The sequence below is a fragment of the Anomalospiza imberbis genome, chromosome 8, assembly GCF_031753505.1.
Source record: "Anomalospiza imberbis isolate Cuckoo-Finch-1a 21T00152 chromosome 8, ASM3175350v1, whole genome shotgun sequence".
Taxonomy (NCBI): Eukaryota; Metazoa; Chordata; class Aves; order Passeriformes; family Viduidae; genus Anomalospiza; species Anomalospiza imberbis.
In genome coordinates this window covers 22,437,825-22,459,102 of record NC_089688.1, presented here as the reverse complement: position 1 = coordinate 22,459,102, position 21,278 = coordinate 22,437,825, and the positions used below count along the sequence as shown (strand labels likewise).

The 21,278-nt window shown below is 44.1% G+C and overlaps 1 protein-coding gene and 1 long non-coding RNA gene across 7 annotated transcripts in view; both read left to right on the top strand.

Moving 5' to 3' along the window:
* The first annotated feature begins 1,037 nt into the window (after window positions 1-1,037).
* On the top strand, window positions 1,038-8,510 carry LOC137478204 (uncharacterized). Its single transcript, XR_011001448.1, has 3 exons — window positions 1,038-3,386; window positions 3,463-3,540; window positions 6,413-8,510. It is a non-coding gene; the product is annotated as an uncharacterized lncRNA (long non-coding RNA).
* A 2,747-nt stretch (window positions 8,511-11,257) lies between these two features.
* BTRC (beta-transducin repeat containing E3 ubiquitin protein ligase) overlaps window positions 11,258-21,278 on the top strand; it is a 119,560-nt gene continuing 109,539 nt past the window's right edge. For 2 of the 6 annotated variants that reach the window (XM_068197884.1, XM_068197879.1), the window contains exon 1: window positions 11,258-11,408. In XM_068197884.1, coding sequence (XP_068053985.1) covers window positions 11,361-11,408 — 48 coding nt within the window. In that variant the 5' untranslated portion in view covers window positions 11,258-11,360. The remainder of the gene's footprint in view (window positions 11,409-21,278) is intronic. The other 4 variants (XM_068197886.1, XM_068197877.1, XM_068197882.1 and 1 more) reach the window with 4 other exon arrangements.

The following is a 21,278-nucleotide window of genomic DNA, read 5'->3' as shown; positions in this document are numbered from 1 at the left end:
GGGTTTCAGATCTAATTTGCCCTTTGGCAACACCCCAGCCAGGTGGATTTGACTCCCAGTAAGTGCAACACTGTCCTTTGCCAGTTATGGATATCAGCTTTCCTGCTCGGGCAAAAGAGGACTTTTCCCCCATGCAGTGTTTGTACAACACCCCGCACAGGAGGGCTCCTTCAGTCCCCCAGGGGATGTTTTGAAGTGCCTGCACCAGTACTTTGAGTATTGGATCACCCAAAGCTGCCCTGGGACAAGACACTGGGACGGCCAGAAGGAGAGCAGCATGAATGTCTGGAGGCACAGAGCACTTCAGGAGCTGGTGCATACCTAGACCTTCCAGCCATGAATGTCATAAGAGATTTTTTCCTGCTAGTCGTCTGGCTTTGAAGCCTCCTATGCATTTTCCAGGGGCCATATCCACCACTGGAGGAGGCTTTGAAATTTTAACTATGCAGAACCACAAAACCTGAACTTTGGAGATGCATTGGGATGATAGGCTGTGATGATCAATATGTGCCCCTATCCTTGCTCCTGCAATTTGGTTTCTGAACTTATGCTAGGGTGCAGAACCAATTAGATCAGCCTGGTGACCATCACCAACGTCATCTGCAACCTTCAAGTGTTTTGTAGCTCAATCCTCTGGACCCCTGGAGGGCATCACACTGACATTTAAACATTGTAAATGGCAGCAGTGCTCAAAAGCACCAGGAGGAAGGTCAAGCACTTCCGTAAGAGGTGGGCAGGTGTGGGCCTGCCATGGGCCTTCAGGGAGAGAGAAAGTATTTCCAGAAGCTAGGTTTGGAGAACTAAAGCCATGATGTTTATGAAATGTAGGTGCTCAGGTTCAGCAGACTCTTGATGGTTGAGTCTGGAGACAGCGTCAGGGGACAGTTCACAGCATGTTTCTGAGACCCCTTGTTTCACCAGGGAATGTGAAACTTCTTAAGTGGGTACAGTGCATGTGGCCAGCCCTACCTTTGCTTTGCTTGGGCTCTCCAGGTGTCCCAGATTTCTCTCTGCCACTTCTTACTGGGAATGCAATCTCACCTAGGTAAGTGCTGGCTCTTTGGAAAGCTCTTGTGTGTTCCTGGCTTTGCACCCTGATTAGCAGTAGCACTATAACAGGAGAGATGGTATGATAAACAAGATGGAGTGATAAACACAGGATGGGTTCAACTAATCCAGCTTCAATCCCTATAGTCAGCATCTGCTGAGTCACCCAGACTTATGATATTCTTCATCAGAGGAGGAGCTTCAGGAGGAAACTTGGCCAAACTGAGCCTGAGTGATGGGAAATGTCTCTGTGCATCTCATTCATCTCTTCTTACGCTGGGCAAGGGCATGAAACCCGCAAGTGCAGACACTGATATGAGAACTGAGTTTGGCCCAGCTGCAGCACGGATTGCAGTTTGTGTCCATGGCTCTCAGGCTCTGGGCTTTCAAGCAGTGGTACCTGACACAGTGTGTGCTGGGAGAATGAGGAATCCATCGTAGCAAGAAGAGTGTTCTCAGGACAGCTGCCTATGTGAACATAAAGGCGAGGAGCGGGATAAAACACCTTCCCGATACAGGGAAGGGGGTTGTCATCATCCTGGCCGCACCCATGCAAGGGGATCCTTCAATCTCTTTATGTGAGCAGTGGGGAGGAGGAACATCAGAGCTCCCCACGAGCTGGACACCACTCCCTCCCTGCCCCAGGGAAGGCTCGATGAGCGGCCACAGGGCCGGGTCACTCGGCAGTGCTCCCATCAGGGAGGGAGCCTTCCTGTGCCCCGGCAAACCCCTAGTGAAAGACAATCAGGCTCGCTGTCACCGAGCTAATTCCGATGGCATAAAAGCAGTAATGAAATTCACGGCAGGATTAGCCTCTCCATCCAATGGGCCGGCGCCACAGTGACATATCGTGCTTCTTGCCCGAATGTAACACACCATCTAATTTACGTCGTGTAGCGAGCGGGAATGAAATGTTCATAAAGAATTGCTGAATCTTGTCACCTTAACTGCGGCCCCGGGCTCTGAGGCATCTGTCAGGGAGAAGAGAGAGGAGAAGGAGGCTCCTGCCTTGCAAAGCTGCGACCAGGGCTTTGGGAAAGGAGAGATGGCTGCATTAATCTTCTGGGTCTGTGCAATGGAGATGTAGCACGTGGGGATGAGGACTCTAGGCTGGAGAAGGGGGGCTGCAGAGTTTCCTTATGTGTGCATACTGTAGCGTGGTGTTAGCAACAAGAAAGGGGCTTTTAGAGCTTTCCCACCCAGAGAACTGCATGCCTGGGATACATGAAAATGGACCTATGGTGGCATGGAAATAAGGGGCAGCATCCTTGGAGATATACACGCTCAGAGCAGAACACAAGTTCCCAAATTCCATTTTGGGTCCCGTGTGCAGGTACACACTGTTTAGCAACTGCAGGTCTTCACCTGTCTGGGGAAGCACGTGCACAATCGTTTTGCTGTGGCTTGGCAGCCCCGATCCCCCTCCCCTCCCCAGTGTTTATTTGCAGTTAATTTTCATGGATTCTAATGGCTCAGATCCTGCTAGGGGGGATTGCGCTTGCCTCTTCAGTCAGAAAGTTTGCAGAAAAAAATAGCCCTTTCCTGTTGTGTTTGGAGTAATAGTGTCTTGGTGTCCAGAGGGGAGTTGGCAAGGAAACAGGGAAGTTTATTAAGAGTAAGAGATTGAATTCCACTGGGTTTAATTGGAAGTGCTTGAGCAAACAGCAGAGGGAATTGTCCAGTCCAGCTCTCTGGAAACAGCAGTATGCTAGCTCCCCAGGCTTCATGCCCATGGAGCTGACTAGTCCCAGGGCCACCTTATCCTCTTGACTGTTGGGGAACCTGCAGAATCTGGCTTGTTTACTTCCTTGGGATCATCTGTGCACCTCAGCCTTGGCTTTCTATTCCATCAGTTGCTAAGGTTCCTACAGGGGATCTGGAAATGCATAAGATGCAGTATTTAGATCTGTATTTTACTTTGGAAGCTGGTTCAGGGCACAAAGTGTGCAAGTGAGGCATAGGTCATGCCCTTCCTGTCCTCTCCCAGTCCTCTCCCGTGAAAATCTGGCTTTTCTCCCTTGATAGAGACAGTACAGTTCCAGGCTGGGGCTCAGCAGCAGCTGGCTGGGCTGCAGGTATTGGATATGCAATTTGCAACTGTGATATGTTTTGGAAGAGTAACCTAAACTTAAGATACCTGCTCTGCTTTCCCATTTTAAAGCCGAAATGAAGAAAATCCACTTTTGGATCCTAATCCCCACACCATCCTTCAGGGCACAGAAAAGTGTCCAAGTCAGATTCCCATGGATGAAACCATCTGCCTGCCTTGGGCTGGTCTAAATGCTGCCTGCAGAATGAGCTGCAGCACCACTGTGCCTCCCCTGCACTGATAATCACAGGTATGCAAAGCGGTATGGAAATGTGCCTTTGTGGTAGCAAAAGAAGCTGAGTGCCAAAAGTCTGATTCTCTCCTAGAAAAGCCTCTCCTTCAAGACCTTCTCCCAAACCGTGCTGAGTTGAAAGAGGCATCAAGCATTCTCCTTGCAGATGAAGGTAAATGGGGGCTCGGGCATTTTTTTGCCTTGAATTCAGCTCATCACTCTGCTGAAAAATTCAAAATTAAAGAACAATAAATAATTTATTACTTTATTTACTTTAATTCAATAAATTGCTTCCCCACAAATTAAGATATATTGCTTCAAATTAAATGTTTCATTAAATCTGAGATTAAACTTTTGGGGGCTGGGGAAAGTAAGACTTTTTAATTTGGCTGGAAACATGAAAACTGCTGTTTTCCATTGCTTTAATTGCAAACTCTAGAACCAAAGTGACACACATTTTACAAAGCGTGGTTGTGCTGGTTTGGTCTCTGCTCCCACTCCTCTGGGAGATCAGTGGGTTTCTCCTTCTGACCCTCTCACAAGGCTGCAGACTTTCAGCTGCAAATCCAAATGCAGCATGTCTCTAATCCAAACCAAACCTCAGACAAATGTCCTCTAATTGAAGCACTTTGTGTCTTCTAGACTTTGCAGGGTCTTCTTTCTCCATAATCTTGCTTTATGGGTGAAGTTGTCATAGTGGCTGGCTGTGCTCCAGCCACACTCTATGCTCTTTGTTTCAAATACATATAAGTTAAATATATATTTATAAGTTAAATATGATTATTATATAAATATATAGATTTAATTTTCTTTTGCTTGATGTCCTGTGCTGGGACTCTTAAAGGTGGGATTTCAGCTGTATGCTATTTCCCAGTCTCCAAATATGTTCTCCTCTAATGAACATGAGATAAAACCTCATGTATCTGTTTTCTAGTGGTTTTATTCATGCAAAGCTCTTCTGCAGATTTTCACCAGTATGATGGCCTAGCCATAGAGATGAAGGGGACAGGCAGACTTACAAATGTGGAAATCTACGTAGACTGAAATGAAGGAGTTTGCCAGTTTCCTGGGCAGTGATCCTCCAGTAGTGCACCTAGCATGATTGAATCTGCTGCAGACTGGGATCTCTGGGGCCTGCCTGGCTGCTGGATATTAGTACCAGCTTTTGTAATTTCTTAGGGACTGCTGGAGGGACTTCCAGTCAGTTCAGCACATGACTCCATAGGAACTCATGCACCTCTGCACCAATACAGCCACTGCAGAGCACATCAGTGCTCTGTGACAAAGTCTGTGCTGCTCAGTTAAGAACAACCTGCACAAACACAGTTGCAGGAGCAAACAATTGCTAAAGGGCTTCTGGTTTTTTCCCCTCAGACTCTGCAAGCAGATGAACTGTAGGTGCTGTGAAACAGTGTTGGAGGAATTCTCCCTTGCTTGTCTAACCTTGGTTGGAAGGCTTTGAATGACAGAAATGCTGAAAGTAGTTGCTTGTGACTCTTTGGTGCCCTCTTTGCCCATGGCTACAGGCGCACAGCTCTGGGTTTTTCATTGTCATGGTATCTGCTGCAGGTTTGCAAAACTGATATGGTTGTCTTTCACAGGAAGGTTAGAGCAGCAAAAGGAGTGTCTGAGATATGGGGTGAGGGAGGGAGAAGGCCTTGTGATGCCTACTCTGCTCTGAAGAGGATTGGTAGAAACTGGGGCAGAGATAAGGCTGTGTGAGTCATTTCCTAGAGGGAAATGTTTCCTGTGAGTGCCTTTTTGCTTTCAAGAGAGGTGTCCCTCTTGGGGGAAAGGGCTGGGGAAATCTCCTTTTCTGAGTTCTCCTTCAGACACCAATTGACAGGAAAATGCCCCACAAGGAATGGGGTGCACATGAATGAGTGGGTTAACTCTGCAGGCAGGATTCCAAACTCCTCTTCGGAGCAGTGAATGACACTGTAGAAGCAACCTCTAAGAACTGCATGTCTGTTAGCTCCTGGAACGCAGGTCACTCTTGGACTCGTTTGGTCCATGGCAGAGGGCAATTGCTTTTGGATCTATGCATTGTAATGTGCCTCTGTGATATGGAGAAAGGCACAGTCACAGTAACAAGTGGGCTTTTGCCAGGAAAACTCTCTTATATACTTACTCTGTAAGTCAAAAGTATTTACAGGAGATCTTGCTGCCTGTAACTTAAAGCTTTAGCGAAACAAATTGGAATTGCCTTCTGGAGGCCGTTGTTATAAATTACAGCCCCAACATCTGTCCACAACTGCAATGTCTAGACAACCCGTCTCGGCTAGAAGAGCGAGCGAGGGGGGTGCCATGTCACAGTGGGGAGGGGAAGCAAAGGGTTTATGCTGGGCCTTGTGCCAGGCACCCTGGGTCATGCTGCCCCTCTGCTTTTGAGCATGATGCTTAAAGCAGGGTCCATCCCTGCCTGGCCAGGAGGGACTTCAGGGGCATTCAAGGTAGGAGGAGAAACATCTGCCTTTCCCCATTGCAGATTGATGCTAGCAACAAATTTGGCCCTTGAAAGTCTTGACTACTGTTGCCTCATTTATTGCATGTTGAAGGATGTGAGAGAAGGCAGTGCCTTCAGCCAGGCTTGTTCCGTGTTTCCTTGGCCCCTGTGCAGCACTTTCGATAAAGAGGCCAGGCCCGTCAGCTGAACGATTGTATTTTTTTTACAGTTCCTAGCGAAAACCTTCTCATTTATATGTAAAGTAGCCATTAGTCATAGCTCTGTTCCCTCACACTGCCTGATGTACAATCACATTTTGCAGTGGATGAATCTTTCCACACAGCTGCTCTGCTATGAATAATCCGTTGCTGGGCCCATAAATCAGAAAAAAATCATGCACCTCCTTTGCCTGATCCTTACACAAAGTCATATATTTTACATGAGGATAAACTAAATATTCATGAGGCTTTAAAAGGCTGTTCTGACTACAAGGTACTTGTTGGGGTTGTTTTTGTTCTGTCGGGTCAGGTTTGGTGGTTCGGGTTTGTTTTTTGTCCTCGTAAGAAGAAATCTTTCTTTCTCCTTTGCCACCCTTCAGGCAGCAGCACTGAGCTCCCAGCAATGCTCCTCTGGACTCGTGTTTGCCAAAGGACTGATGAATTTGTCATTGCTGCTGTGTCAAGGACAGGTTGATGGAAGGTGCTGCAAACACCAAAGGACACATCCCAGGGGAGGGAGCAAGGCCTCAGAGAGGGAAGGAGCTGCTTTAAGGGTAAGGAGACACTTCCAGATCTGTGCTGGAGGCACCTGGCTGGCTGGGAGTTGGGGTGCATGATTCTGTATATGCCTCAGCCTGGTGCTCCTCACCGTGGCCTCTGGCAAGACCTCGGAGACTGGCAAGGCTGCTGAACAGTTGGTATAGTACCTGTGCAAGAATGTTGTCACCCTGATTTATTTTAATCCATATTTTAAACAAAGCACCTACAGAGTCTATGGAAAAGACTGGGACCAGGGCTTCAGCATCTTCTGCTTCCCAGTGGCCAAGTGAATCTGGTGGGGGAGCAGCAGCATGCAGCCACTATGGTAGGATGGGAAACTGGGAAGTGAGCTCAGGTTTAATCTGCTCAGGATCCTTGTAAGGATTCCAAACTTTCAGGATCTGTCCTCTTCAAGACACTCTGCCTTGGCCATCCAGAGCCAGTGATGATGATATTAGTGCAAGGATGGCTCTCAACCCCCAGGAGGGTCTGGAGATCCTGACAAGTGGGAAGACAAGAAGTATTCCACCTTCTATTTGCTGAATTAGCAGCTCCCAGTAACTAAGAGGGACCAGTCTCATCCTCCTCTGCCTTGGTCCACTTGCCCTTACAGTAGCTTTGCCATTTGTGTGGTCAGAAGAAAAAGCCAGTTTGACTTGCCAGCAAAGTGTTTAGTTAATATTTCCTGAGTATAATTTTCCTGCCACTATAGTCAACTAAACCAGCTCACTGTGCTAGCAAACAGATTTTGGAGCCAGCAGAAAGTGAGAAGAAACATGTGGCTGTCAGAGACAGGAGAGAGGATACAGCTCTCCTTTTCAGCAGCACAAGGGATACAATCAGCTCAACCCGTAGAGGTTAATCTACAGCCTACACTACTGTGGTTTCTCTGCAGACAAGCCTTTCTCTCTGCTCATCCCCTCCATATGTGCAGCCTTGCACGTGTCTTTATACCAGGTAATGAGTAGTGTCCTGCTCAGTGAACATAATTCATACTGTGTGCTCCTGGACTCCCTCCCTTCCCTCTTGCATGACTGAGTGTCCTTTTGTCCTAAAAAAGACCCTTTGCCCACAGGCTACAGGGAGCCATTCTGCCCTCCGTTTCCCTAGGCCACTGCACACCAAGTGTCTTTAGCTGAGATGCCAGAGCCCTGTGTGACACATGCCACCATCAGGGATAAGCTAGGCTGGAGAGGCTGAGCTGAACCACTGGGATGCTTCTGGTTGTAGGGGTTCCTGTCACCTTCTCACAAGCTCTTATGCTACCAGAGATTGCCTCTGTGCTCAGCACTGTGAAACACAGCCCCAGTAGCAGCTGCTGCCACTGCTGCTGCCAAGTTCTTGCAGGACAAAGGGAACAACAAAAGATTCTTCCACCAGTGAACTCCCTTCTTTTCACTTCCCTTCCTTTTTGCTCCAACTTGGAAAGAATGAAGCCAAGGCACTGCCAAAGAAGAGGAAAACAAGGCCAAGCCCACACAGATGGCAACTCCACAAATTTAATTTAAAATCATCCTTTATTATTCAAAATTTAAAAATTCAGGCAATAATGCCCAAAGGAATTGCACTGATTAAAGTTCCCTAACGTTTCATGGCCAGATCTTGCTGCTTCCACCACAGGTCACTGGGACAAGAAGTGAAACCCCTCTGGAGTGCAGAGAAAGGTAGGGCTATACCTGCTGTAGATCTCTTAACCACTTACTTACTGACCCAATCAGCTTCACTTGAAGCAAAGCACCAGCTGTTCCTTACCCAATTAATGACTGCCACAGCAAATTAACATGGCGTTACACCAGGCGTGGATGTGGTCCGCAGAGTCTGGAATACACAGAGCAATATGCTATTGCAAAAATAATCACAGTAATATCTTTACTGTTAGGTAGCATCCTTCATCTGGAAGGATGGTGAGGCCCCTGAGCACTATATGGGTTTGTTTCAGTGCTCTGCAGCGAGGGGGTGGAGGGCAGCGTGGAGGGGTATGGTTGCTGTTTCAAGGAAAAGTAAAGAGGAGCTGGTCAGGGCAGCTCTACTGTGGCAGAGACAGCACTGACTACACATGTCCAGTTCCTGCAATTCAAACAAATAATTGTTTGTTTGGTTGTAAATCTACTGAAGTGTGCCTTCTCCCTGCCTTATGAACCACAGACCTCTCCAGCTGGTCTCTTTGCCTGCTGTCTGATGGGACACCTTGATGGTGTCACAGCTTGGCGTGCTGATCATTCTCTCCTCTGGCCACAGAGGACTCAGCAAGCTGCTGGGTGCAGAGCTGGCCATTCAGCTGCAGGGAGCATCCCACAGTGGGAAGGGGCCACAAGGTCAGGCCGCAGACGCAGAGATCCAGGTGAGGTTCCCACAACAAGGTGTTACTCCACGCTCAGCGCTGCTGGGCCAAGTGCTGTTTCTCGGAGTCCTTCCTCAGTCACTCTGTGCTGTGGTAGAGGCTCCTGCCCTGTCCCTCTGCAGTGGTTCTGCATTGTGGGGGACTGATGGCAGTGTGGCAGAATAACCAAGTCATGACCTTCTACCACCAAGTTTAAGTCCAGCACCTAAACACTCATTAGTTTTGGCTCCAAAGAGTTCAGGGACATTAATCCCCTGTAAGTTACAGTCCAGACAGATCAATCAGCCTGGAGGGCTTTGGGACACTGGTGTCTAATGCTGAAGCATTACACTTTCCAATTTTCCAACAATTAGGCCGGCATCAGATATTATTGACAAATAAACCATGCAATCAAAGCCCTGAGCCTGCCACGCTGCTACCAGGAGGATCCATTTACAAGCCAAGCCAGCTGCAGGATGCCTGGAGGAAGGAGACATGGGAGAGCCCTGCCTCGAGCACCAGCAGCCCCTGCTTGCCTTCAGTGCTGTTACAGGAGCCCTCCCTTTGTAATTATAGGATTCCCTCCTTATAATTACTGTTATTTATATAATCGTGGTGAGTGTTTTCAGTGCTGTCAGCAGTCTGGAAAGTGCCCAGCCCCACTAGAGCCAAGCATTTCAGGCATTTCACTGCTAAGAGTCTGGGCTTAAAGCATGACGGCCAAGAGCATGGCTGCGTCAGTCCAAGAATGGCAGCCTCTTGTCCTGGTGACATGGAAGCTTTATTTGGGAGATTTCAGTGCCCTGGGATTGTAGAGGGAGAACATCAGGTTATCTCTTCCTCCTTCTCTTAGATGACTGCTCTGGGAGCATAGATCATGCCAGCATCATACCCTGCAAAGGCTGACATTCCCTGTCACCTCTGCTGGGTGCAGCAAACACTCCTGGCACTGGATCATGAAGCACCACCTAGTCACATGGCCCTGGGAGGAATCCAGTAATGGGCACATTCTCTGCATCCTCTGTTTTCTCTCTAATCATTCTGCCTGAAAATCTGGAGGAGATGGAGTGTTTAGAGAAAATGAGGGAAGGCACTGGGACTCAGGAGATACAGGTCTTGTACCTGCCTGAAGCTTCCCTTTTGTTCCTGTGTCAAACACGGGAGTGAAAACAATGGGTTTGAGCTGCATATGGGCATGCAAGTGCTGATGTTTGTTGCTGGCTTCTTTACATTTAAATAGGAAGAAATTCAGAGTATCTCACTTAAAATGCAGAGCCAAATATATAAATGCAGCAAGGAAAAGAACCTGAGTGTTTTACTAGATGACAAACTGGCTAGAAATCAGTGTTGTGTTTGCTATAGAGAAGTAAAAACTTATCAGGGTCTTATAGTTGGTATTAAAACCACAGGAAGCAATTCCTCTCTGCTGCTCCATACAAGGCAGCCTCAGTTTTTGGGCACTGTGAAAAATGTAGAAAAACTGGAAAGAGATGAGACAAATTTAATAAAGAAGAGGATTAGAAACTATGGTTACCACGTGAGCTGGTGTTGTAGGGTGTGCAACAGAGAAACAGAGAAGATATGGTAAATATTCTCCTGTCTTTATGCAGCTGCTAGTCAAGGAATGCTGATCAATTCTTTTTTTCTATTTGCTGCTTAGTGTAGCAAAGAAGACTTGGTCCAATTTTCAGGGACAATTGATCTAGAAACATTATTAGAAAAAGGGCACCAAAGCACCACGGGAGGCTTTTTATGTACAGGATGGCTTCAAACAAACATCTCTCAAGAATGATGTCAGCCTACTTGATCCATTTCAGTGATGCAAATTTCCAGTTTCACATGCCCTGCGGACCTTCGGTGTGGTAACTTTTCCCCAGACATTGCCGGCACCCAGTGCACGGGGCTCAGTTTAGGTTTACCAGCAACACTCGACTCGGACACGGAGCACGGAGCGCAGCCGGAGCACGGCGTGGGACCAGCCGAGCCCTCCTGGGGGCATTGGAGAGCGCGGGGCTGTGACTCAGGAGCCAGCCGTACCTTCCGCCCCAGGGAAGGTCTGGAGCTGGGAAGTGCCCACACGGCACCTGCAGGACGCGCCTCCTCACTGCCTCCCTCGCCCGCCCCGAGCGGCCGCGTCCATCCTACCCCGGCCCGCACTCGCAACCTTGCGGCCCCATGTTACTACAACCCCCGTCGGCCCCCTGCACTGCACACAACGCATGCGCCAGCCGGCTCCCAGCGTGCCCGCAGGTCCGGAATCTGCCGGGATTTGTAGTTTTTTCCGGCAGGTCGGACCTTTGCCAGGGACGTGGCCGGGGACTCCATTTCCCGTGGGCCTGCGGAGCGGCGCATGCGCTGTGCGGGCAGCGGGGCGAGGTGGGGGGGCGCGGGGCAGCGCAGGTTCCCGTCTGCGCTGGCTGCGGCCTTCACTGAGCGGGGGGGCGGCCCCGGCCCGGCCCCGCAGGACGATGGACCCTGCCGAGGCCGTCCTGCAGGAAAAGGCGCTCAAGTTCATGGTGAGGGGCCGCGGGGGTTGGCAAAGGCGGCGGGGGAGGGTGGGCACCTCTGTCTGTGGAGGGGCTGCGGGGGAGGGGGGCGAGATGGAGCGGGGCGCAGTGGGGAAGGGGACCCGGGCCTCGGGGCTGGGCCGGGCCGGAGGGCGCTGGGCGGGCGGGCGGGGGAGGTGGTGAGCGGGGCCCGGGGAGGGGGCGTCCTGCCTGTGGGGAGGGCAGTGAGCAGGGTCCCCAGATCCGGGCAGAGGGAGCTTTGGGAGGAGGGGGAGGCGGCTGCAGGTGCCACCTGGGAGAGGGAGAAGTTAAAGTGGAGCGAGGCAGGACCTGGCAGAGGGGCCCACAGGCACCGGCAGGCTTTGCGCATGTAATTCTTGGATTTTTTTTCTTCATTTGTGCACCTTAGACTATCCTGCTGTACTGCTCACCATCTCTCTGTAATTTTGTTTTTCCTCCCGTTCTACTGCGAGATCTCTAAATACTGGCACTTGAGTGTTTCACCTGCTGCTGCAGCAGCATATCACTGATAGGAACTGCAGGGAGCATGTACATTGTTTAGGTTTTGAGTTGGCCTTTGGTATGGAAAACAGTACATGCATCCAAGATGCTCTTCAAATATGGCTAATTTCCATAGATTTGAGGCATTGTGCACTTAAACTGTAGTTTCATTCTTTTTTTTTTTTTCTTCATTTGTTGATATTTCTAAGCATGTTGGCCAGAAATGTAAAATTTAGAAATGAAAACAAAGTGTTGCCAACTGAATTGAATGTAAATTCCAGGTGCCCCAAACTGTTCTTTCCCTAATGATATAATTTAAATGACTGGCAGCACTTGCTTAAAGTTTGTTTTGGATTAGTGCTTCTAGTGGCACAGAATTAAACTTGAGCTCATCAGGAAGAAGGAATTCTATTAAATCTTCAGAACATATGCCCAAAATGAAATTGAGGAAACACTAACTGCAAATTTTAATTTCTAATTGAGCTTCGATACACATGTTTGGCTTTTGGCTTTTAATCTGGAAGAATTTATTTCTCTCTTGAGACTTTTTGATCCATTTGCTAGTAGTCTCCAAGTTTGCCAGATTTATAGAGTCTCAGCTAGGTGAAGTGGAAAAATGCTACGGACACCTAAATCAGCGAGATAGCAATCAGTAATAATGAATGGCCATCTTTGGTGTGGGATTGGCCAAAGGAGTGTCCCAGATCCTGCTGCACTTGTGTTTGGCCAAGCTTGGTAATTACAGCCTGCCTCTAGACAGTGAGTTTCACATCCCAAAAAGTTTCTGCTGAAACATTCTTGTCTGCTGCCGGACAGCATTGTGAGCATGCTATGCTGACTTCTCATACATTATTTTTTTCTCCCCCTGTGCTGAGATTCTCATTCAAGGGTTTAGTCTGGGTGGTTTGAGACCATCTGTAAGATTGGGTCTGGAGGCTCAGGGAATCCCTGTCCATCCTGCAGCTGGCAGGATGATGATGGACTCCAACAATAGATTATATAGATGGACAACAATAGATTTTGATGGACTCCAACAACAGAGCTCCCTGACACTGAGGAGAGGCATGCCTGTGAGAGGAAACTGCTCTTCTGGGATATGCATCTGTTAAGAGCACCAGATAAATGGAAGAATTATCAAGAACAGGCTGCACTGAGAGCTAAAAGCTAACCCATGTTCTTTCATGTTTTATTAAAGTGCCTCTTGTATGCAAAATGCCTGTAAAACATGCAGCGAAAGATGTGACTTCTCTCTGTCCATTCTGAACTTTTTAGGGTTTTTTTTGCTCACGGGTTGAGAATAGAGTAAGCAAAGCTTTTGTTAAGCACATCCCAGGCTTTTGCTTTAGTGTGTATCAGTCCAGAACGTGGCTCTTCCTTTAATTCTGCTGATGAAGTGAGGTGTTTGTCAGACTTGGTGGGGTCTTCTGGTATTCCTGGAAGGGTGGCACAGATAGATGCATCAGCATACATGAGGAATCGGTTGCAAGTATCATCTTGGCCTCTCTGGAAATGTCTTTTCTGGGCAGTGTAGCACTCAGACAGTGCTCAGGCACTGCAGTAGTGGCACTGGTACAGTTATCCACGCAGAGGTAGCAGATCAGCTCGTGCATCCTCTCAGCTAATGCTGAATCATTCACAGTGGATTACCTTGTCCATCAGAGTGTGTGATATGCTTCATTTGCATCTTTCTTATTAGGTGGCTAACAGTTTGGCTTGTGGTGGGCTTTGCTAATAATTACTGATTTTCCTGAGAGCTTCCCAAGGAGCATTGTTGGTAAAGATTCAAATACATTTTGAAGGTATGAGGCCTATTATCAAAGGCAGGAGAGACAGTTTGGTTTTGATATGTGTTTGGGGTAGTTCTCATTTCATATTGAAAAACAGCGCTCTTGGTGGTGGTTTGTTTATGCTTCTCTAGAAAATAATACTTTTTTTCCCCCTTAAAAATGTCAGAACTTAATTTTTGACATGGACTTTGAGCAGCCCTTTTGAATCACAAGGTACCAGGCAAGATGGACCTGGTGACTTGGATTTTCACTTTAATGTCTAACTCTAACAGAAAAATGTTATGGGAAAGCTTCATCCAGTGCTAATATTATGAATAAAATTATTTTTCTTTAAAGCATCTATATTTGATATTTTGAAAGGCAAAGAGTACTCTGTTGTTTTTCTGTATGCTCATGTCTGTGCAACTTTTTTGATGGGAGCAGAAGGCAGCTGCCTTCTCACTGGCTGGTGTTGGCTGGATTACTTGCCAGTGAAGCAGTATTGCATTTAACTGATATCTGCCACAGTTTCCTGGTTATCTGTGCTCAGGTACAATATGTATAATCTAATATTTTAAGGTTTAAGTAATTTATTTAATTTCATTTGCTTACTCAGTTTACCTCTATGTCTTAATAAGACCTAATGTATTCCTGATATTAAATTGCTGTGTATTAACACCACACAATACTAAGCCACTGCTCAAAAGGCAAGACTGTTTTTGCTGGTGAATGAGTGTCTTGTATCATGTGTTCTGCACATCAGCTTTCAAAAGTTTTGTTGATGTGTTTTTTTTTCTCTTTTGAATGAAAGATGGTTCATAGATTTAAAGACAATCTTTAAAATTAAATAGTCCAGTGTTCTGCAGCTGCAGCAAGGATTTTACCAGAGTGGAACCTGTCTTAGTTCACTTCAGCCTCTTTTCTTTTTTGTACAGTCCTGCTGATGAAAGTACACTCTTTATAAAGTACAGTGTATAAGAAACTGATGCACAAGCTAAATAGAGAGGGGAACGTGCCCATTAACCTAAAAAATGCACACAAACATCCCACCCAGAACCCCCTGCCACAGAGAGCTCTGCTTTTATGCATTCAGGAATATGGGATTTCCATAGTCATTTACAAAAGAACAAGAAATCGAGGTGCTCAATAAGTAACTTTCAAGATTGAATAAGTGTTTGAAACAGTAGATACAGCATTGAAAGTATGAGTGTGATAGGTTCAACTGAGACTTTGATTAAATGTCATATAAACTACATGAGCCTGCATAGAATAGTAGATATTTTTTCAAAGTAGCTTCAAATGGTTCTGTTAAGTATACGAATGTTCTGATGATTATCTTTTTAATTAAAATGAGAAATCTTTGTTTAAAGTGGCATTCTTTTTTACGGCCTGTTACAGTCTCTGTAACAATCATTTCTTAAGTCTGAACGTTTTTAATTCCAGGAATCCATTTATATAAAACTATGTTTAGACTTAATTAAGGAACGATTCTTACAAAGCTTGTAAATAGCCAAGAAAAAAGGGACAGAAAATAAAACTGACATTCACACTTAACAGAATGATTGTTACAAGGTATGTAATATGCTATAAAAATACAATAAAGCCCTTTTTATAAGAGTTCATATTTTTTGTTCCTCATTTTGAAAGGTATTTAAGAAAAATATCAAAGCTCTATGAAGCAACATCTGTTTTCTTGAATGGACTAGTGACAACTTCAGTTGTGTTTAATTAGCAGTGCCTGGAACAGTACTTGACCAGTTTGGGACCCTATCTAGGACCATTTGAGAGGCAAAAGCTTGATACTTAAAAGAGTTTCACTTTCTCAGTTTTTATGAAATAATTAATTTGCAGTAATTCACCTAATTTCCTGGCTCATGAATAGGAAGAAGTCAGTCTGAGTGTTCTTTGTTTTTTTTTTTTTTTTCCTGTTTCATCCCCAAAATACCATTTTCCTTTTGGTTTTGGATGATCAGATTCTAGGAGCTGCTGATGGGCCTTCCAGTTTCATAGGAGAACCAGAGCCTTCTGGTTGTGTTTTAAGATGCATCTTCGGGTTGTTTTTTGGTTTCTTTTTTTTTAATCTTTTTTAAATTTTTTATTTGGTGGTCGGGGGTTTTTTTTTGGTTGTGAGTTGTTTTATTTTTTAATGAGGGAAAACTCTGAAGTTCATTAATTTTTATATTTGCATGTTTGTAGGAGCTCCCACATAACTGGCAGGAAATATAGCAAAGAATGGCCAGTGTAATGGAAGGCTGAAGGGTAATAAAGTTGGAATTTTTTTTTCCTGCTGTGTGCATGTATATATATGGAACAGATGGACAAAGGCTTATACTTAAAAAGAGGCTCTGCTTGTACTGAACCTATATAATTAATGGTGTCAATAGGACCAGAATTTTTAAGACCTGTTATTTGTTAGCTATTTTTTAAAAAATCTTTTGAGAACCTGCCAGTCTTCCCAGTAACATATTTTTGTCATGGACATTGTGGCAGAGAACCTTGGGTATCCAAAACAAGGATGTCATAAAAGCAATGAGAATAATTTCATAAGCTGGGATAGCAGAGCATTGCCTCTTAAATGTGGGGCTGCAAATCCTGCTTGAATATTAAACATACACTTACCAGTTTTTCCAATGGTACTGAAATAGCATCCTGTTTTTTGGGTGTTTGTTGGCACTAGTATATTGTATGGAAAACATTAATTGATTTTCTTCTATCCCAAACTTCATGCTGTAGATTTTTCTGCACTTGATGCAGGCCTTTGGTACTTCAGTAACTTCACCCTTGCTTTTCTGGTAATGTTTCATTTCAGCCATTTTGCTCCATTAAATGTATGCAATTAGAAAAGCAAATGGCAAATTTGCTATCGCATCACTGAAGTATTTAGTTTCATAGACTTAAAAAGCCAAATTTGTTGCACCATGCTCTCCTCACTGTAATATGTACTATAAACATCAGAGAGAATAGGCTGACCTTAATATTTGCTTCTCAGACTAAATCGCCGCCTTGCAGCAGTTATTTCCCACTGAATAAAAAGTTTAATTTCACGCCCTGATTAGTGCTACTATGTGCAGGTGGATATTTATTTTATGCAGCTAAACTAATCTGCCTTGGCAAATTATTTGCCAGTCAGCAGAGCTATAATTCCTCTTGAGTATTTGGTACTAAATTATCATTCTCATTAGTAAAATAAAGCAGACTGTTCTAACCATGAAGTTTGGTTAGGCAAAGGGCTTCCTAAATAGACTTTGGAAGATACAAGATGTGTGATGGCCACAACATTCTCAGTATCCTAACATGGTTTGTGATATACAGAAAGGTAATGAGGATTTTAGAGGAAAAAAATAAAATTATTCCATAGCTGTATATCATGTCCAGAGGTAAGGTAGGAATGTACAGAGTTCAGAGATGACCTCTTTAAGAGGTGTCTAATGAAGGAAAAAATCAAATGGTCCTCTTTGGTTGGCCACTGGAAATACTCCAAGCTCTGATATCTGGGCCATAAATGAGATGAAATATAAAATTATGTTGTTTTCTTCTTTATTTTCAGTGCTAGCGGCTACTGAGGTAGCAGATATAATGACTTGAGACAAAAAGTTAAATGGTTGAGGAAACTTCCTGGTCTGGTCTCATTTAAAATTCACTTCACACTCTAAAAACATTTTAAGTGGGGATCAAATAGTATTTCCTGACATACAGATGTTGAGTGGATATATTTGTCAAGCGAATGTGTTCATCCATTATTTTGTTTTCTATGGATTTTACTGTGTTGGTAGTTTATTTATATTGTAAAACATGTTAATGAAAGATACTTATTTTCTGTTACAAGAAGAGTAATTTATACCTGGAAATTAGGAATTCTCACTAAGTGTTGTGTGAAGGGATCCCACTAAAATTTTTTTTTCTTCTGTATGGTTTGTTATATATTCTTCTCATATTAATTTTCTCAGTGATTACTGCAACAGTATTTAGGGTCATATTTAAGACCAGCAAAACCAGCAAGCTGAGCAACTTGATTTTTTATGTAAAAATTTTCATGCAAAGTTCATCAATCCAGATGGAATAGGCTGTTTTCTCACTTCCTTGTCTGTTTGTATTGCATCATCTTAAACTCCATGCTTGCTGGTGAGATTTGTGTAATATTTAACTATCCTCAGCAGCAAGCTTGACTGGTATTTCCAGTACAGAGTGTTTTCTTCAGTCTTTTTCATTTCTTCCTTACAATTCAGGAGATGCTCAACAAAGTATATTCTTTATACATTTTAAGTGATTTTGCACAGAAGGGCTGAATCCACTGTGTGTTCAGCTGTGGAAGCTGAAAATTAATTGTAGCATAGCAGCGTCCAGTGGCTGCAGCTAAAGAGTAAGTGCTCAAAATACAATTAATAAGCAATCAAACATGAAGCTGTTTCCCTGACAGGATACTGATTAGTGCTGTGAAAAACTTCTTGATACCACAGAAATGGTTGAAAATAAACATCCTGGGAATTGCATTAAGTATTTCCTGCTTATTAAACAACAGAGATTTGTAATGCCAGTTTTTCTGAGTTGCTGGGGAACTCTGGTGTTGGACAAATGCTACCCCTGCTTGCAGAAAGAGAAAGCTGAAGCTCAGAAATTTGCCGGAGGTCATGGACTGGAGGAATTTGTGTAGGGTGATATAGTACACTGATAATAGAAGGCAGAATACAAAGAAACCACTTCTTCTAATAGCTACCCTTGTGCTTCTGACCATGTTTTGGTTAATTTTACAATTGGCTAGCCACCTGTTAAGATAACCCATTTTATCATTAAACAAAATTAATTTTAAAAATGGCTTGAAACTGTCTTATTTTAATGGGATCTGAATATTCTTAGTTTTAATCTGCCTCATGAGGCTTGTCTTTCTTCTGGGAAGTACATTGTTACATCATTAAAATATCATCCCCTACTGAGAGAGAAATCGGTCCCATTCACTAAATGGCAATGCTGAAACAATGACAAGTATTTCTAAAAACTGCATTAAAATTCATTTTTTTTCTCTTCGATGTGCAAGTTCCATGGTCCCATTAACCAATGGGTGCTCAGCCTATTTGCTTCTGTGCATGCACAGCCAGATTTGTTAGCTGGGGTGGCAGAAGGGTTCAGAAGCAGACATGGTGACTTATAGTTTTAGATTATTTCACTTTTCTGCAATGATTTTGCTTGGAAACAAATGACTGATCATAATTTTGCACTCTCTAGCTACTTCTAGTCCTCCTCTGTACTAAAAATTGAGAAACATCTGATTTAATTTTCTTCCCCCACTGCTAAAACAGGATCTTGTTCAGTCAATTTGATGACAGCAACAGAAAGGAGAGAATGAGGAAGAATGGGAAAGCTCAGCAAGGGGTCTTTCTGGTCTTCTTGAGGGAAGGACAGAAGTGTTTCCAGTCTGTGGCAGGAGCCATGCGGCAGAATCCATTGGAGTAACCAGTTTGGACTAGAAGCAGCAAAAAGGCCTAATGCTGGTTTAATTTGCTTCATCCCATGGTGAGGAGGGAAAGGTTGCAGGGCCATACTACAAAGGAATGAAGAAGTTCTTAAGTGCAGTTGTATGTTAGCAGAACAATAATAAGTGTGTTCTTTTAACAGTAGTCTAGATGGACCTGTCTTCTTCAGAAGCACCTGGAACAAGCCAGATCTGAAGAAGATGGTAGAGAGGGAATTTGGATAATGCCAGCCAATGCAGAACTCTAGTGTGAATTTTGTCATCTGGCTTTGTGCCCTAGATGGGATTTTTCCATTTGTAGGAATACTCTGTCATGATATTTCCATCTTAGGACATAGTTATTCTTACAGAATTGTAAGAATTTTTCCCAAATATAGTGGGATGGATGAAACACTGTAGAGAAAGGTGATGGCAGTCTTTGCTTGGATACTAATCAGGGCTGGACTGTATGCTGACTAGGAAAGAGTCTGAATGTTTCCATGCTTGCCCATACAGAAACCAGAACAGTCTCTAGTTGTTTCAGAGAAAAATGGTCTATCATGAAAGTCATACAATGTAGTCAGTCTCCCTCTCTACACACATCATCTGTAATTTATAGTGAGAGCAATACAGAATGGAGCAGTGTTTATGTGGGAGTTGCTTTTAGTTTATGGATAGTTGGCCTTGAATTCTGTCTATTAGGAAGATGTTGGCGATTCTCCAGGGGGGTTGTTCACTGGGACTGCTCAATGCCCTTCCTTCTTTTTTGCCAAAACTGTCAGCATGATTGAGAAATGCAGCCAGCTATCATTCATCTCCTGCACATTAGAACAATGAGAAGGGGCTGTAGTCTCAAGAAATGATGGATTGATCTTGTTTCAGAAGATGCGTCTTAGAGGCATCTCAACAGAAAGAAATCCAAATAATGTTAACATTAGCCTCTTAAAATGTGACAGAAGCTGTTTCCTGTTGCTAATATATTCAAAAGGACAAAAATCTGCATTCCCTTTTCTTTTTGTAACTTCTTCCTTCTCTTGACTACAGTGAGTCCAGTGAAGCATATTGCTGTAGTACTTTGTTACAGTTGTTGTTATAAGCAAGCATAAATACCCTGCAGGTTTTTTAATGACAAGAAAATATTCCTGTAATCTCATGACCTTAACATAAGAATTTAGGTAGAGATGATAAAGGGCCCATCATTGAGAAGGCACGTGTCAGTGTTGGACTGGAATAGGTCTTTTGGAGCATTGATTCAAGTCTGATATTGGCAACCAAAGTACTCTCTAAAGCTTTCACAAACTACTGAAAGCAGTTGCTAAGTGGAATTCTCTTTGCCATGCCATTGCAGAGCTATTCCAAATTTGACTACTTTGAAAGTCAGAATCCTAGTTCTTATTTTCCTGCTTAACTCCATTCATGGCTAATTCATTCTCATTAGTTCATACGCCAGTGTCCTTGAGCTTAAACAGCTCTCCTTGTTCCCCTGTGTTCATCTGCAGATACTTGTGGAGACCAATCATATTCTGCTCTGAGCTGGATCTGGTCAGGCTAAACCAGCATTCTTTAATTTATTTTTTCTTCTGTTGTAAGACATTTCCTGGAATTTTTGATCATCTTAGTAGACCTTTTTAAACAGCTGCAAAATTTGATTAGTCTCCCTGAAACACGAATGACCAGAGCTATACAGAACATTCCAGGAAATATTTTATGGATTTCTTGTGCTAAGGCAGTGATCTTAGTTCCTCTCTTCTGGGAATTTTTTACTTTATACAATATCCTATAGTAGTATTTGCCATTTCCACGGTCACATCTTAAGGGTGAGCCATCATTATGTAATGAGTAACGTATCCCAGAGCCTCTTTCCCTTTTCTCAGTCACTGAGTTCCTAATTTATAATGGAAATAATGTAACTTTTTGATTTATATTTATCATGTGACAGTTCTGTTACCACATTTACAGGATGCTTTGTCTTATATATTTACGTCTCTTTAATTTCAGTAGCACATCAGTAATTCTTGAGTATTTCAGGCATTATTGAGAATATTTAACATTAATTTCAAGAATAATAATAGATTCCAAAAAGGTCATTCTCTGTACAGCTTAATGGTTCCTTTTTTGAAATTGCCTGTGATGCTCTGCAGTTTTTAGTTTCATAGCCTCCTTATA